The sequence below is a fragment of the Thamnophis sirtalis genome, unplaced genomic scaffold (genome assembly GCF_051295495.1).
Source record: "Thamnophis sirtalis isolate CommonGarterSnake01/CBP01778 unplaced genomic scaffold, rThaSir2_p1.2 scaffold_14, whole genome shotgun sequence".
NCBI classification, from domain to species: Eukaryota; Metazoa; Chordata; class Lepidosauria; order Squamata; family Natricidae; genus Thamnophis; species Thamnophis sirtalis.
In genome coordinates, this window is record NW_028261394.1 from 24,888,528 (window position 1) to 24,906,270 (window position 17,743).

At 41.4% G+C, this 17,743-nt stretch overlaps 1 protein-coding gene across 4 annotated transcripts in view; it reads right to left on the reverse strand.

The window, feature by feature from the left end:
* Nucleotides 1–1,153: 1,153 nt before the first annotated feature.
* Nucleotides 1,154–17,743, reverse strand: part of KCTD15 (potassium channel tetramerization domain containing 15) — a 69,422-nt gene continuing 52,832 nt past the window's right edge. For all 4 annotated transcript variants that reach the window (XM_087728505.1, XM_087728503.1, XM_087728502.1 and 1 more), the window contains exon 5: nucleotides 1,154–4,367. In XM_087728505.1, the coding sequence (XP_087584631.1) occupies nucleotides 4,212–4,367 (156 nt within the window). In that variant the 3' untranslated portion in view covers nucleotides 1,154–4,211. The remainder of the gene's footprint in view (nucleotides 4,368–17,743) is intronic.

Sequence of the window (17,743 nt, forward strand, 5' to 3'; positions counted from 1 at the left end):
TCAGCACATGCTCTGGAGTCATGACTCACAAGTTTCCCATTTGCTGGAACCTTTGATGGAAGGACTTTCCCAAGAGGTTTGAAGCGGATTTACGTAAGTTGAAATGCCTCACAAATATCTACCTGGAAAGAGGGGAACGGAGAAGAGTAGGTGGGAAAGTCATGAGCAGACTTTTGTGGCAGTTCTTTCAGAGACCACAGAAACAAGATTGTACTTTAATTGCTTCTTTCCTAAGACTTCCCGACAGTATGTCATTAAAAAAGGTGGCAACCACAATGGCATCATCCATTTTTTTCATGTCTGGTGCATGTCTTTTTGATCACATTCTCTATGAACACACTTACTCAGTGTTTTCAACAGGACATGTCGTCTTGGTAATGAATCACACACAGTGATGGCATTTTGATTGACACACAATTTGGCTACCCAAGGTTGCTTGCAGAAAAGGGCAAACATTTATCCAGAAGCCAGCTGAGTATTCTTCCCTGAAAGGTTTGGGATTTTTTCCTGTTATTTATTTTTAAAGAACAGAGACACAGTTGAGTGCAATAAAATGACGAATGCATCAAGGCTGAATATATGTAGGTGTAGTGGTCACTGCAGATCTAGGCAAAGAGCCTCACAGGTAAATGCATCAAAAACATATCTAAACTGGATTTAGGGAAAGATGAGGAATTTTTAACATGCCTGAGATTTTTCCACAAAGAAATGGCTTTGAAAGGCTGGAGACTCTTGGATGCTACCTAAATGTACTAGACTTCTAAGTGTTATTTCAGCTGTTATGACGCTATTGCTAAAATAACATTAATTTAAAAAACTAGTCTAGTTACACGCACTGGACAATTACTCTGTGAGCCAAACTGAAATATTGATGTATTTTTTAAAATGCGGGTGGGGGAGATTTGGCAGAACTTAAGTGGTTTCTTGGTGCCAAAGGTCCAATTAGATGAGCCACCATGAAGAGCAAGTCAGCCAGATAAATGGGAATGGTGAATGAGGCACCGTTCTTCTCTGTTTGAAGCGCACAACCCAGAAGGAATGTCCCAGGAGGATTCATTTGAATGCCCCAATTCTGTCCTCAAACACTGAAATAAAATAAAATTCTGCTTATTTGGCTCTTGACTTTATGGATATGTCAAACACCAGAAAATGGTTGATGGACACATTGCACGATCTGTTTTTATGAAGGGCAAGAGGAATGCCGAGAAGGTACAATATTAAGCATTTACAGTACAATACAATTTAATAGGTATCTTACATACAAAAGGGATGGCATTAAGACCTAAACATTTTATTTAGAAAAGATATTAAACTAACTTGATGGCACAAAATGTACTATGCAGCCATTTTTCTGCATAGGTAACCCTCAACCAGTTGTTTGGGGGGGACAGATGGAGAAATTCTCCTAACATTTTTTTTTTTTGCGTAACAGCTCTCACTCAGTTTGATGAAAGTAGCGTACTTAAAAAAAAAACCTGTACTTTGAAAGAGAACTTTAGTGAAAAAGGGGTGTGTTGTGACAATTCTGTACTTTAGTTCTGAGGTAGCTAAGGGATGTGTGTGTGTGTGTGTGTGTGTGTGTGTGTGTGTGCGTGTGTGTGTTTCTGTGTGTGAGAGAGAATGTCCTGTTTTTCTTGGTAGCCCTCTCCCAGATCTCTCTTCCCAGGTTCCTGGGGTCTCCATTATAGCCCAAGGGATCATGAAGGGGTCTTCCTGGCCTTTCTTAGTGACCTTCAGCACCATTCAGAGGGCAGCAAAACTGCAGGGGCAGCCTCTTGCAAAATGCAATACATGGCTGCCATCATGTAGTTTGACACTCCCCCCTTCTTGCCTATCACAGTTAACTGGTTTTGTCCTTAAATTGTTGGGAGAACTTTGCTTTACTCTGGTGAAATTCCTTCCTACCCCCAAATTTGCTGGAGAATTTCTATTTGTAGCAAATAGAAATATTTCTATTTGTAGCAATTCGATTATTACTCTTGCTGATGAAATATGTGAAAAAGACTCTTGGTCAGTTCAAAATGGGGTATTCTGCTCAGAGCAGCAGCTTTCTGGGATACCAAATTTCCTTAATGAAATTCTTCACAAGGGGTGCCAAAATCTAAGGGCGGGTTTTTGGTCCTGGGCCGTTCCATTTTAGGTGCCCCTGCCACATTTTGGTATACATCTTTTTTCTTGAACTTCAAACAATTAGAGCGATTCATCCATCTTAGCAGGTTTACTAATTCAAGAAAACTGCCTTTTCTCCTAAATGTTTTGAATTGGCAGTTTGATTTGCCCTCCAGGCAGTGGAGCCTCTTGGGAAGTGCATTTTTGAGGGGGGGGGGAAAGAGTAACTGAGGTTCTTGGCCAGATTAGCACCTTATCAGAACTATAATTCCCTGGATTCCACATTAAACCGATAGAGAATGTCTGGATTCTCACTCAATACACTACTCAGGAGGCATCAGGGGTGGAGATTTCCTTTCCTTTTTTTAATCTTTTGAGCAGAGCCACATACTGGGACTTACTCGGAAAACTCAAAACACTTTGCACAACTGCAAGGTGCACACAACCTGATTTGCCATGCTGAGGAATAGATATTTGTGATTCAGTGCATTCTAGGAAGTGAAGCACTTACCTTGGCAAGATGGGTGAATGGTGATTGGCCTGCGTTGGACTGAGCCGTAGTTTTAACGAACAAGTTTTAGCCTAATTTTTTAGTGTGGGAACTTTAGATCCTGCTTGTTCTTTTTGCTATAACTGTCACCCAATAAAAGTTCCTTCTGAAATGCTACCTGTTTCAAGAATTCTGCTTTCTTGAGGGGACCGTTGTAAGACAAGCCACCCTTCAAAGTCCTAAAGGCCCTCAATATTTGAGCATGTAGCATGGCATATAAATGCTGCCCACCTCCTGCATGTTGGCCTGGGCTTGGATTCTTGAGTTTTATGCAAAACCGGTCAATCAGCGGGGGAAGAAAATAGTGCTAGCAATTACACTGTGTTCATCATCCCTCTTCCTATGGGTTACATCCATTGGGTTTTGGGAAATGGCAGCCCCAACAGGTTTGAAATTCCTTTGGTCAGGAAGGATGCACTACCTGACCAATCAAGGCATACAACCTAGAGAGTAATTCATACAACACCAAATCATGGCACAGCATAAATGGGCAGATTTTTCTGGATCATCTGAACTGTCGTGACTGCTCAGAGATTGAAAACCAAGTTTATTTTCTCAAAGAATGCCGATGCCAAAGGATTTGTGATGGAAGCAAAGTATTTAAAGTAGTTGCTCAAAAGAAAAAAAATGCATCACACTTTTGTGTCATTTAAAAAGATGACACGCAGCATCCAATCAGTGCGGCATCATCCCTTTCCATGAGTCAAGGCAATATGGGGACTGAATTCAAGTGAAGAATGAAAGGTGACTTGAGACACAATTTAGCCAGTTCCCGTTCTTAACGACAATGAAAACCAGCATACCATAACTCGGGCTCACCTCAGGACCTACATAATTTTGCAAAAGGACTTGATTTTGAAGCTCTTTTTGTTTAGAATTTGCAGCTGTGTGAGATGTGTATGCGCATGGGGGAAGGAGGACAGTAAAGATGTGGGGCTGGAAAGAATGAAATCAGGTTCAGCACCATAAGAGCTCTGGTCCCTTCCTGAACTGGCTCCTCTAAGACAGCTGCCATAGAAAAATAAGCCATAATACAATGAATCCAAGGAATGAGCAAAGGATGGTAACAAATGGAGATAGGAAAGTAATGACTGTCAGGGTTGAGGGAAGACGCTCAGAATACCACCAGCTTCCTTCTGGCAGCTATCAAGATCTCGTCACCTGCGTAGGACAGAGGGACTGTCCTCCAGAAAGCTGGTGGGCTTATTCCTTCAGTGAGACATACTTTAATTACATCAACTGGTCTTTTCCACCAAATTCAGTCCAGTTAGTTCTTTACAGAAGCATCACTACTTTCCATGGGCCAATACAATCCCACAAAACGCCAGACTTCCAAGTGCACTGCGATGACGACTTGAGTGATAATACAAAGACCTCTGGGTTGGGTCATTGTCCTTGCTTCCACGTGAGAGTCACGGCTGGCCATGCAACAGGGTTGCTTCGGAAACAGGCTGGCTGCTCCTGCATAATACTGTCCTGGGAGTCCCAAGTGTTTCCACCCAAGGGACCTTTGAACCCACCTACTGTCTCAAAGGAGGGAGGGAGTCCGTCCTTAATCCAGGGGTTCTTGCTTTATCCTGATGGTGGTATTGGGCTGTGGTCTCCTGTCTTCACGACACAGCACATATTCACTGAACTGGGAGGAATCTACGCCTCCCCCGCAGGATGCTGCCACATTGAACCCCTTCTGGAACAACCGTTCAAGAACCTGGAGATTTGGTGGGGGGAGAGAAATACAAAGAACAAAATTTCAATGCGCCCCTGAAAGAGCCAAAGATGCTTTCCTGACTCCATATAGGCTACATTTTCTAATAAATAGGCAGAAAAAAAAAAATGCCACTTCATGGTACCTGAAATGGCCTGGCCCGCATCGTTTGATGAAGGAACTTCATCTGTTTAGAATACATGTCTGATGCGAAGAGAATCCTGGATTCAACTGCAAAATTTCTTGGCTAAAAAGTCCATGCGTAGAATTTTAGGCAACACATGATACCCTTAAGTGAATAGCAATAGGACCCAGACTAAGGTCTACACTACACAGTGCTTTACAGACTGACTCTCGAAGTGGTTTACAGAGTCAGTCTGTTGCCCCCAATCATCTGGCTCCTCATTTTACCCACCTCGGAAGGATGAGTCAACCTTGAACCTGGTGGGATTTGAACTGCCAAATTGCATGTAGACAGCAGTCAGCAGAAGTAGCCTGCACTCTAACCACTGCGCCACCACAGCTCTGTTAATATTACTAAGGGATCCTAATGGAGTCATCTACTTTAGGGGTATCAAACTCACGTCGTCATGTGACATATTGTGACTCTCCCCCCCTTGCTAAACCAGGGGTGGGTGTGGTCAGTGCGTGACACATCCTGCCTGCAGGCTGCGAGTTTGACACCTCTGATCTACTACATCTTGTAGGGAATTTTGTCACCAAACCCTTCCCAGTCACCTTCTAAAGTACTGGTTTCAACCAATGATGACCTAACAGACTTAAGGCTTGACGTCTGTACAGACCGCCAATCTCCATACGATCCTCTTCAAAATGCCTTCACTTTCCAAGTTCACTTTGTCAGGACTTCTCCTTGGTTAATCTCAAGTTATGCAACGTTATGTTTTGTTCTCTTCAGAAAGGAACCAAGTTCTTCCACTTCAGTGAGGCTTTCTGAGTGGATTAATAATAACTATACCTTTTTTTCCTGGATTATAAAACTGTTTTAATGTTTTATTTGCCCTCTTGAGAGGTAAGAATAGAAGCCACTTAAACTATAACAAATTTAATAAGTGATGGTTTTTTTTTTGGATAGGCTCTCCATGGCCACTGTGAAAGTTGGCTGTGTCTAGCAAGGTGTCAGAGGCAAAATTACTCTGGAGAACATCAATGGCACTGGGAGCCTGTCTTGCTGAAGGGTGGGGGGAGTGAGAGGGGGCTCTTTCCGATGAACCCCCCACCCAAACCTCTCTCCATCCTTGACTCCTCACTATGCTCTTTCTGTACCTGAGTGTAGTGTTCTTTCTTTAAAAATATTTTTTTAAAAAATCTTTTTTATTCAGCATTTTTAAACATTAAAATCACAATTACACTTTTACAGCTTTCCGCTATTGGTATTCTTTTTTCTTATTTCTAATTTTCCATTCTACGACCTATTGTTTCATACATATACCTCCTTGTTTCATGATTATTATTTTTAGAATATATACAATATATATACAACATTTATATCTCTATTGATTCCTGAATATATACATCTCCTTTTGTTATATTTTCTATTCAATCATTATGCATTAATTTTACATCTCTTTTCGAGCCAATTATATCACCTTTTCCATATCTTATAATACTCTGTTTCCTCTCTATCCCTTAGTTCCATTGTTAATTTATCCATTTCCATGCATTCTAGCACATTTTTTTATGATCTCCGCGTTTGAGGGGATGGTTTTTTGTTTCAGGTTTTGGGCGAATGAGATTCTGGCTGCGATAATTATATGAAGCATAATATATTGAATTTCTTTGCTTATATTTCCTTTTATTATTCCCAAAAGAAACAGCTCAGGCTTCATGTCAATTTTTTGTTCCATTACTTCTAATTTTTTATTAAAGGGCTGGTCCTTTGCTGCTTCCAGGGTGGCCCCGTGGGCCGAATTTGGCCCCTGGGCCTTGAGTTTGACACCCTTGGTCTACATGCTCTTTTATGTAGACATAATCTATGGTCAGATGATTTTTCTTTTACCTCTTTGGCAAAACCCACCAATTGCTTTCTTGTTTCCCAGCGAGATATGAATTATTTATTTCATTATTTAAAAAACACTCTAAAGTAAATAATCCTAGTTCAACTATCTCTAGTTCATTTTAAATTGTTAATCTTATTTCTGACCCAGCATTTTGCTTTTAATTATGCTTAAATCCTTATCTTTCTTGGCTTTTAGCTTTAATCTTTCACCACGGTTGAAGAATCACTCACTAGGTGGTATAATTGCTCTGCTGCTCTGCAGCTTTTAAAATACTTCTATTCCCAGGGGCTTTAGAAAGGAGGGATTGGGGCAAAGCCCTGCTGTTGAACAGGTTGCATTGAGGCAGGGAGCATGGGATTTCTCCAATGACTCCCGGTGCTCTTACTCATGAGTTGCCTGCAGATCTCCCTAACAGGAACGGCCTTTCCTGGCTTCTTGTCCAGAGAGGCTCCTCTCTCCTGGCCTTGCGGCCCAGTCACTCTCTCCTCCTCCTGCTGAGCATCATCTCTGTTATTTGGAGATGCATCTTGTCTCCATTGTTCCCCACCCAGAAGTCTGAAAGGAATGTTGAACCAACGATTACTTATTAATCAAATTTATATGGCCACCCATCTCACCCAAAGTGACTCTGGATGGCGTACAATAAACCAGCAAAAAAACCGGTAAATAAATAAGACAATCATTAGCTAAAGCCATTATATAGTAAGTATTAAACTATTTAAAAAGAATAAAAGCAAAGCTGAAAGAGTAAAAGAGAGTAATAGATGGAGGGATGCAACCTTTACAAGGTCTTGAGGGACCTTCTGAAGCCGAGATGAGGTAGGTAAGGCCTGAAATCCTCAGAGATATTAGAAATCTTCGGGGCACTAACATTGCAGCACTGGTCAAAAGGGCCCAACAGAGATTATACTACCTGAGACTTCTCAGGAAACAACAACTGAATGAAAAATTGCTGTTGACCTTCTACTCCTGCACCATAGAGAGTATTCTAACTTACTGCACTTGTGTATGGTTTGACAATTGCAGTGGCAGATAGAACAGCGTTCCAGAGGGTCAACACAATTGCCCAGAGGATCATTGGTTGCCTTTTTTTGAACTATTACCATCCAGCAGACAGAACAGGACAATAAAAACAAGGACAAATAGGCTGAAAAACAGCTTCTATCCCAGAGCAGGAACTATATTGATTTCTACTGTATAGTGCATTATTAATGCAACATAGGGTTTTCAATTTCAATTACCGTATTTTTTCGGAGTATAAGACGCACCTTTTTTCCTCAAAAAAGAGGCTGAAAATCTGGGTGCGTCTTATACACTGAATGCAGCATTTTTTGCCTCCCAAACTCCACCCCCTTTACCAAAATGGCTGGGTACAGCCTGTAGAAGGCTTTCAGAGAGCTCCTGGGGAAGGCAGAAATGAGTGAAAAACAGGCCGTTTTTTTGCTCATTTTTGCCCCCCCCCCCGAGTTCTTTATAAGCCTCCTAAAGGCTATGCATGCAAGGGTTTTTTTGACAAAAATCAGGCCTGTTTTCATGAAAATGAGGCATTTTTCACTTGGTTTTTTTGGGGGGGGGCACCCCCCAGGAGCACTCTGCAAGCCTCATAAAGGCTATTCAAGCCTTTTTTGGGGGAAAATAGGCTGTTTTGGGGAGGTTTGCAGAGTGCAAAAACGTTTTTTTTATTTGTCTCTTCAAAACCTTAGTGTCTTATACTCCGAAAAATTCGGTATATATAAGTGTGTCTTATACTCCGAAAAATTCGGTATATAGCATGTGAAGGATGTGTGTTTTTATTTTTATAGTTATAATGTACACTGAAGATGGCATTTAATTTCATTGTATGATGTGCAATGACAATAAAGTAAAGTAAAGAAAACTAAACTATGTCCAGGAGGATCACCACATTGCACACCAGGTTTCCACCCCATCCAGGACCAAAGTTTGGAGACCTTTGTCACCAGACGGCCCAGGTAGCAGAACCCACCCGGCCTTGCTTGGGTTGAGTCAAAGCCCACTGTGCCCCATCCAGTAGGCACTGAGACAGAATAACTATGGCATTGCCCAGGCAGCCTGGGATAGAGAGGTAAAACTGAGTATCATCAGCATATGGATGATACCTTGCCTCAATCTTCTGGATGATCTCATTCAGAGGTCTCACATAGAGGTTCAATAGAAGAGAATCCAGCCCTGAGGCACCTCACAAAATAGAGGCTGTGAGCTGGATCTCTCTTTCCCTTATCAATACTGACTCCAGAGAAAGGTGGAAAGCCAGCACCATGCAATGCCATCCATCCTCGCAGGATACCTGCGAGACCACCTACTGCCACCAGTAGCCTCCCACCGTCCAGTGCGACCATGGGCAGGTGGTTGGAATAGAAGACTTCCAAGATCCTACACAACCCTTATTGTTCTATGTTTTATATCTGCAGGAAACATTGCTTGAAAAGGCAAAAGCTCCTTTAAGATGTCTTAGCCATGGATCAGCCAAACATTATGAAGTCACAGCAGCCAACGAGCAACAACCCAAACGTTACTTTATATACTGTTGGAATACTTTTGTTAAAGCCATTGGCCATTCCCCTTATTTCCCTGCTCTTTCAGACTCTAGCCCAGGACGAAACAGTAGAGATTGAATCTGAGAGTTTATCAAATGCGTTTTGGTCAAAAAGGGATTTCAATGCAGGTCTTCTGAACTGAGGCTACCAGCAGACTTTTTCCATGTTATTTTAGTTTTCTGGACTTGTTTAGGGTATAAATTACTCTGCAAAATACTTGCCTCCAAAGGGCCCAGGAGAGGAGCTAGGAGCTACTTGATGCATCTTCGTCTTTCAGGATCTCCTAGCATATTATGTAGTGATAATTCTAGAAGTTATTCCTAAATGACTACAGTGTGATTAAAGTCTTGCTTACAGCAAACCTCTGCAGAAAAGCCAAATATTAATCAAACAAACAAGCGCTCTGCAGGGCAGTTCAGTACATTATGGAGTAACGTTCTGTCTGGTAGTGATATTGATGCAACCTCTTAAGGAAAAGCAACGCCAGGGCTTCCCTCATAACCAAATGAGGCTGTGACTCATCATGAATGTGCAATGTCGGAAGTGGGGGGGGGGGACAGTGAAAATGCCTGCAAACACATTTACTGGTGCAATTTGTCTTTTAGGGGTTTTCCTTGTTTCTGGGAGGGGGGAGGGAGAAGATCTGCAATCAATACATATGGATTTGTCTTCCTTATGGTGCTGTCCTTTCCATGAGATCCCAACATAGCTACATCCTCAATTTTATGTTGGCCCCTGGTCCATGGCCTCCAAATCCGCAAAGGTCCTTCTCAACCCAGTTGCCTACTTCTTCCTCAGCTCCAACCTGCATAGCCGGGACCTCTCCTGCCCAGGACGAGAGCTGTGCCAGGTAGCAGGGGGCAAGGGGCCATCTCGAGTCAGTTTGGTCTAGTGGTTAGGGCACCCGGGTCGTGGCTGCATCTCTCCCATCCAAGCTTCATGAGCTGACAGCCTGACTTGAGCAACAGAGGTGGAGGACAGATTGGACTAAGGAAGAAGGGGGAGATGAATGCCCAGCTGAGCTTTGGGAGAAGCTCCAGCCAGCCAAGGTCAACTAATGCTATGCAGAGCTGAAAACCCAGCGCCTGTTTCCTAAACAATACATGCGCACCTGACTGGACATTTGCAGACAACCGGGGGAAGGAGGGGAAGAGGGAAATTTACTTTGTATTGTTGGTGCAGGAAAAACCTGATTCAGCTTTGTTACTTCTGTAACTATTTAAGCTTCAGTAAAGTACCGTATTTTTCGGAGTATAAGACGCATCTTTTCCCCTCAAAAAAAAAAAAAAAAAGGGTGAAAATCTGAGTGCGTCTTAGCCACTGAATACAGCATTTTTGGCCTACCGAAACCCCACCCCCTTTGCAAAAATGGACATGCAAAGAGTTTGGGAGGCTTGCAAAGTGCTCCGGGGGGCTGGGGAGAACAAAAACGAGCAAAAAACAGTTTTTTTTTAGGGAGCCCAGCCCCCAGGAGCACTCTATAAGCCTCCCAAACTCATACCCCCCCCTCTTTTGGCAAAAAATGAGGCGTGCAGAGTGCAAAAACTTTGTTTTAAAAATTTACCTCTTCAAAATCATGGTGCGTCTTATATTCCGGTGTGTCTTATAGTCCAAAAAATACGGTAAACTCTCAGCAAAAGCAAATGGCTAGAATTCTTTCTTTGCTAGAAGACTGATTAGGACAATTGAGAACAGACTAGAAAGCGAAAATGTAAGTTCTAGTCCTGCCTTAGGCATGAAAGCCAGCTGGAGGACTTCGGGGTTAAGGGTGGGTAGGGGGGAATAGGAGGAGGAAGGTGTGCTGGGACTCTTCATCGTCTTCATTCATTTGTAAAATAATAGAGGTGGGGTATAAATAAACAAATAAATAAAATATCTCTAGTCATTTGCAGATTGGGAAAGATTGAAGGCAAATGAGGTCCAGGAAGAAGAATAAGAATCTCACGGCTTCAAAATCTAAGGGGCTGGTTTGGACAAAATTCAGCAGCACATTTTTCTGCGGCTATTGATAAAAATGGGATCCCACGTCTGATAACAGACATGGCACAAGAAAAAGAAGTCATTGCAGAGCCACTTGCACGATGCTGCTGAAGGGTGGAATCCGCTGTCAAGATCTGATTCAAGAGAGGCTGTGTGTAGAATCTGAAAAGCCTCCTTGGAAGGCTGACCCTGGGCATGGCACGACAAAACCGCGCCCGACTAAGCCGTGCCCGATTAAACCGCGTTGCTGACGTCATCAACAGAGCAACAACAGCGAGCGCGGAGAAAGAAGGGCGCTTTAAATAGCGCTTTGAAAGCAAGCCGATTCAACTTAAGGTAAGGGTTAGGTTTAGGGTTAGCTTTAGGGTTAGGTTTAGGGTTAGGTTTAGGTTAAGGGTTAGGATTAGGTTTAGGGTTAGGTTAAGGGTTAGGTTTAGGATTAGGTTTAGGGGGGTTAGGTTTAGGTTTAGGTGTTAATTTTAGGTTTAGTGTTTACAGCGTGCTTCTGTCTCCGCGCTGTTGTCGCCCTGTTGATGACGTCAGCTACGCGTTTTCGTCGAGCGCGGTTTAGTCAAACGCGGTTTTGTGGTGGAACCGACCCTGGGCTCCTTCCCCACCTCCCTTGACATCCTCAGTGCCATTTAACGAGAGGCCTTTCTCTGTGGCTTGGAGTCAATGAGCCAGGACAAACAGGAGCAGATGCCTTTTGCAGGGCTCCCCCAACCCAAATCTGCATAATGCTGTTTGCTTACAACTCCTCTCAGCCTTATCTATGGAATGAGCTCATTGTCAAGTCTGTCATCTTCAGCTTCTTCACTTGCTGTCCTCACATCCTGTCATAAATCGCATTGGGGCGGGAGGAGGAATTTGAGGCAGTAACATGGGCAGGAGGGGAGATACCTTGACAAGAACCAGAGGTGCCAAACCAGCCTCCAAGGCGGGGGTGAAATTCAGCAGGTTCTGGAGAAATGGTAGTGGAAATTTTGAGTAGTTCAGAGAACCGGCAAATACTACCAGTGGCTGGCCCCAGTATGTGGAGGGAATGGGATTTTGCAGTATCCTTCCCCTACCTCGCCCACCAAGCCACGCCCACAGAACCGGTAGTAAATAAATTTGAATTTCACCACTGCTCCAAAGACATCTGGCCTGAGAACTGAATGGGAAACTTGAAGTGAGAAGGGCCAAATATTCGAATCGTTCCCCAAACATCCAAAAAGCATCCTATTGGCCACTCATGAACTGGTCAAGGGGGGAGAGCCAGAGAAAGGGGCGGGGAGTGTAACCTTTGTATGGGAATATTTAGATCTAGCTTTACTTTCACCACAACCACTTAACTTTAGTAAAAGAATCTATCATTTCAACCAAATGGAGTCAAGGGTCTTTCTTTCCTAAATGTCTAAGTTGGGGCTGTTCTGACACGTATTTCCTGGTTGAGGAAAGCTATACTAACTCATCTGACTATTCAAGGGGGCAAATTAAGAGGAAGGGTTGATCACAACAAACATATCTTCCCATACTGGCAGAAAAGTGTGGTGCCTGGCAGTCACTGTTCATAACAATATTACTCTAAGTTTAAAAACAAGAAAACCAACCCAGAATGGCAAGGTGGGGAAGAGATGAAATGCAATTGAAAGAAAAGGAAGAACTCCAATGCTCTCTGTTAATTAACCCTTACGTGATAAATATAAAAGAGTGATCCCAATCTTTCCACCTTGGCGGACCAGTCCCAGGTGTGTGTGTGTGTGTAAGGAAGAGGGGATGGTTTTGTGCAAGTGGCAGATGCACAGGCTTGCAGGTGCAGCTTCATTTGTGTAAGAGGTGGGCACATTTTCGTAATATGCGTGCAGATCCAAGCAGTGCGGCTTTTTGCATTTGACTGATGGTGATTTTGTCAATTTTTAACCGTTTTAAATGTAATTCCAGTGCTTTTGGAATATCACCCAGTGTGCCAATTACCACTGTAATTACCACTGCTGATTTGTGCCATAGTCGTTGAATTTCGATTTTTAAGTCCTGGTATTTTGCTATTTTTTTCATGTTCCTTCTCAGCGACCCTGCTATCACCTGGTATTGCGATGTCTATGATTGTGACCTTATTTTTCTCAACCAGTGTGATGTCTGGTGTATTATGTGTCAGTATTTTGTCCCTTTGTATACGGAAATCCCACAAGATCTTGATCATCTGATTTTCGGTGACTTTTTCAGGCTGATGTTCCCACCAGTTTGTTGCTGTTTTAATATTATAATTTTTGCACAAATTCCAATGGATCATTTGTGCTACTGAATTGTGCCACAATTTATAATCAGTCTGCGCGATTTTTTTATAGCAGAGTATGTGATCAACAGTTATTATTATTATTATTATTATTATTATTATTATTATTATTATTTAAAACAAAATAAAATAAATTTTTCCTGATAACAGGAGTTTCCTGATTATTATTATTATTATTATTATTTTATAAAACAAAATAAAATAAATTTTTCCTGATAACAGTAGTGTTATGATTTTTGTTAGCCAGTTAAACCAAAAAAAAATATAAATGATATAAAAGTTAATGACTATTGGGGTTATTATATCTGGGTCAGCTTGTTGCATATATTTCAGGGGGGAAATGAATGCACTAATTTGGGAAAAAAGGTTAAAGGACTTTGGAATAAGATTGTGACAATTCCTAGTTTAAGAATTATATGACATTTTTCTATGTGCTAAATTGGAAGTCAATATTCTGTATGCATGGAGATTTTACAGTAATTAAACCATATAAATCAGGGGTCTCCAACCTTGGCAACTTTAAGCCTAGAGGACTTCAACTCCTAGAATGCTGGCTGGGGAATTCTGGGAGTTGAAGTCCTCCAGGCTTAAAGTTGCCAAGGTTGGAGAGCCCTGGTATAAATGATCCTGGGGAGATGGAGATCCTGGGAACTTAACATCTTTGGTTCTGGATGGGTTGTACTGCCTCCGAGCGATCCTCCCGGACTCTTGATTCCTATTCAAAGAGCAGGCAGTCACCTTGGCTACAAAAGCCTTTGTGCCACTTCCCCTTGTGCACCATTTGCGTCCTTTCCTGGATCCAGAGTCCCTCTGTTCAGGCACTCAGACCCTAAACCTCATCTATACAAACATTTTGATTAAATAAAACAACATTTAAAGTGTGACACCAAACTTTTAAATGCTGACTCAATGGTTCCTGAAACTGAATGTTTCTTTGATCAAGATAAATCTTTCAAACATTGCTAAAACTCAGAATTGTTATTATTGTTATAGGAAGTAAAAGACACTTTCAAATCCACGGAAACCAGGAAGCCCTCCAGCTAAGTTGGCTTTCCTGGGCAGCTGGATATCATATCCATGGAGTCTTTTGCTGCTCGTCTGTTGGAGCTGAGTAATCAAGGTTTTCTCTCTCTCTTTCATTAACTTTAAAGCTGGGGAAGGTTAGGGTTAATTTTGCAGAGTGTACAATTGATCACTGAAGTCTATTTGTCAAATACGCCTCCAAAAAATTGCCACAGCAGTCTGGCAATGAGGCTTAAATCCTTTGCCAATGAATCCGCTTGGATCTTTGCAGTAATAAAACAGTGAGAATTAACCGATATTTGAGATGTAGAGTAAACTGAGTTGGCAATGACGACTTCACCGTGTATGAAAAAATAATATTTTGCTATGATGCAGGTTGAATTCTTGAAATATACTTTGAGCTGGGTTATCTTTTGTTATTATTAGTAGTATAATATATCTCAATCCTTCAAATTATAAATATATTTCACCACATTGTATGTTGTCTTAAGGAACTTGCCAAGGAAATTATTTGTGTTTCATTAGATTTGGTTTTAGAACACTGGTCTGTTTTACTAATCAATCAAATGATATTTTGTGTATAAAGGTGTTTTTAGGGTCTTTAGAGCATGCAGTCTTTAGAGTCTCCTTGATAATTAAGATTCTTTACGTCCATTTGTAGGTATTGTACATTTGTTTAAGAAATTATCAGGGTATTGAACTAACTGAAATAAGCCAGTTGGATAAACATACTGTATCTCTAGACATTTATAAAAATGGAATTTTCTTACCCAAATTGATTCTGTAAAATATTCTAGAATAATTATTCACATGAAGATATATTTGTGCAGAGGCACAATTCTAGCATGACAGGCTGCAACGTACATTGGGAAAATTTGGGGACTAAAATTTGATCTTTGTTCACATGAAAAAATTACTTTGGACTAATCTAACTTAAAAAAATTAAGTCATATATGTATCTATTTACATACATGCACATTAATAAATTATATGATTCAGACCAGTTTATGAATCATTTCTTCAAAAAATATAACATAGTGCAAGAAGAATTTAGATGTTCTAAAATGACTGTGTATCCAACTGAAATGTTTTCAATTTAGATCTAACACATTAGCAACTTCTGAAATCTCTTAATTTCTTGTCGTGCTGAAAAGCATTGTGAAAGATTATAAATCTGCAGGTGAAGTGAACAAACTTCCAATAATTTGCAAAAATCTGAAATGAAGAATTTAGCAACTTGATGCTTTTGCGCTTTAAATATTGCTAAATATATTTCTTATTATCTCCAGATAAAATTAACTCATCAAATGCTTTATTGGACACCTTGGCAGATGCACAAGAAGATTTGAATGTCAACCTTTTCATGTTGAGGTTGTAATATATTTAGGTGCACATACTATTTAGGGATTCCTTCTGGTTGCTCCACTGTCAAGACAACACAGCTGAACCAGAAATTTGGCTCAGATCTTTGCAATCCAAGATCGGTTATTATACCATACTGGCCTCCATCCCATCAGTTGTGGGTAGAACTGGAAAAAAAAGGGAAGCCTTTATTTTCCTTGCTGAACCTGGCTTGGGATTTTCACATGGGAAAACACTCCCGAGTTTCATTACTACCAATGAAAGCACTTTTTCAAGAACTAATAGACTGGTTTCAGGGATGAGATGCTGTACTGTGATTGTTACTCCCTAAATGCAGTTGTCCCCCAAGGTTGGCCATTTGCTCATTTGTGGAGTCATTGTGTTTTTTTTGTACTATTTTTCAAAAATCAGAATAGGAAAGGAGGTAGAAGATTCCTGGAAGCCACCTGCTGCCAGGACTCCTTTTTAAAAAAATGGCCCAAATGATATGATTCGGCTTGGGCAGCAAAATGACTGAATGACAGCAATGGGATTCTGGGTGAAGGAGAGGGTAGATTAAAGGTGAGATTGGGAATAATGAAGATTAATGAAAAGTAATTTAGCTACTTCCACAGTTCCTGATGGGGAAAGCATGGCTGTCATAAAACAAAAAAATATGCTTTTAATTCACTTCCTTTTCAGTTGTTTGAAAGTAGCCTGTTTTGGCAATTTTTCTGTATTTGGAGAGTTTGACGTAGTCACCATGGATCACCTGATACCACCTGATCTCATGGCCCTAAAGTTAAAAAAATGGATTTGTTTTATCTTTATTTTGGGGGAGGGGTTCTCTAACTCCTGGTTTGTCTTCATTATCATAACCTCCAGTTGGTTAGTGATTAAGGCATCAAGCTAGAAACTTCATAAATTGCTGGATTTTGGAAGCACAATCTTTAGATTTATGTTCAGCTGCTCAATCAATAGTTTTCCCTTACCGAATATACAATTCTAGAGGTAAAAATAAACCAAAACTCCATTTTCTTCTCTCACTCTGTATAGGAGGCATTTCTGCACTTGGATCTTGGACTTCTTAAGCCATTTCCCAGTGAGCCACAGAGGGATTCTGCTTGCATGAAATTCCAATACAGAGCCAAAGTATTCCTCTATTTCTCGTACCTTAACATCACCGTTGTTTTATCATTTTAATCCATTCTTGCCGTTTTATAGTCTGTTCTGATTTTATAACTTTTATTCCTACATCTATTCCATCTGCAATTGTGACAGTGAAATTAAGCCATGTATTGTGCTTTATTAATAAATAAGCTGATTTAAAAACAGTGGGGAGAAATTCCACTGGGGTTTCAAGGATTAAACTGGGTAGGAATTCATCTCCCACTTCATCTTCAGCCACCAGCATCACCCAAAAAGACTTCCAAGGCGGCTCCTTCTCTTCTTCAGGACTGGGCACTCCAGGTAACACCAATAACCATGGCCTTGGGGGCTTCCTTCCTGGAGCCGAGGTGGCACAGTGGTTAGAGTGCAGTACTGCAGGCCACTTCAGCTGACTGCTAACTGCAGTTTGGCGGCTCAAATCTCACCGGCTCAAGGTTGACTCAGCCTTCCATCCTTCCGAGGTGGGTAAAATGAGGACCCAGACTGTGGGGGCAATATGCTGACTCTGTAAACCGTAGAGAGGGCTGAAAGCCCTATGAAGCGGTATATAAGTCTAACTGCTATTGCTATTGCTATTCCTTGGCTCCCACCAGCCCAAATCTTTGGCCAAAAATGAACTCCCTCCTGCATGGCACCTAAGGAATATCTCATGCAAGAAAACCCATGTTTTTTGGCCTTCCCTAATTAGTGAGGCTCTATCAAAGCCTGCTGAGCGGTCCCCCTTCCTGGGGGCGACTAGCCCTGGTGGGAGAACTCTTCCACAGAAGACGCCAAAGGACACAGGGAACCCAGCTTGCTTTTTCCAGCACCTGCTGATCAGCCTGCCTTTGTTTCAAGACCTAATTTTAAAACTTTAAAAAAGGATAGAAGGAAAAAAAACTCTCAATCAATCCCACAAAAACCTTTGAGTATAAAGTGGAACACATTTTATTTTAAATACTCTGGGCAATTTTTACAGTACATCTTTTTTTTTGTGGGGGTGGGGGGAAGTGCAGAGATCATTTTTTAAAGTCCATC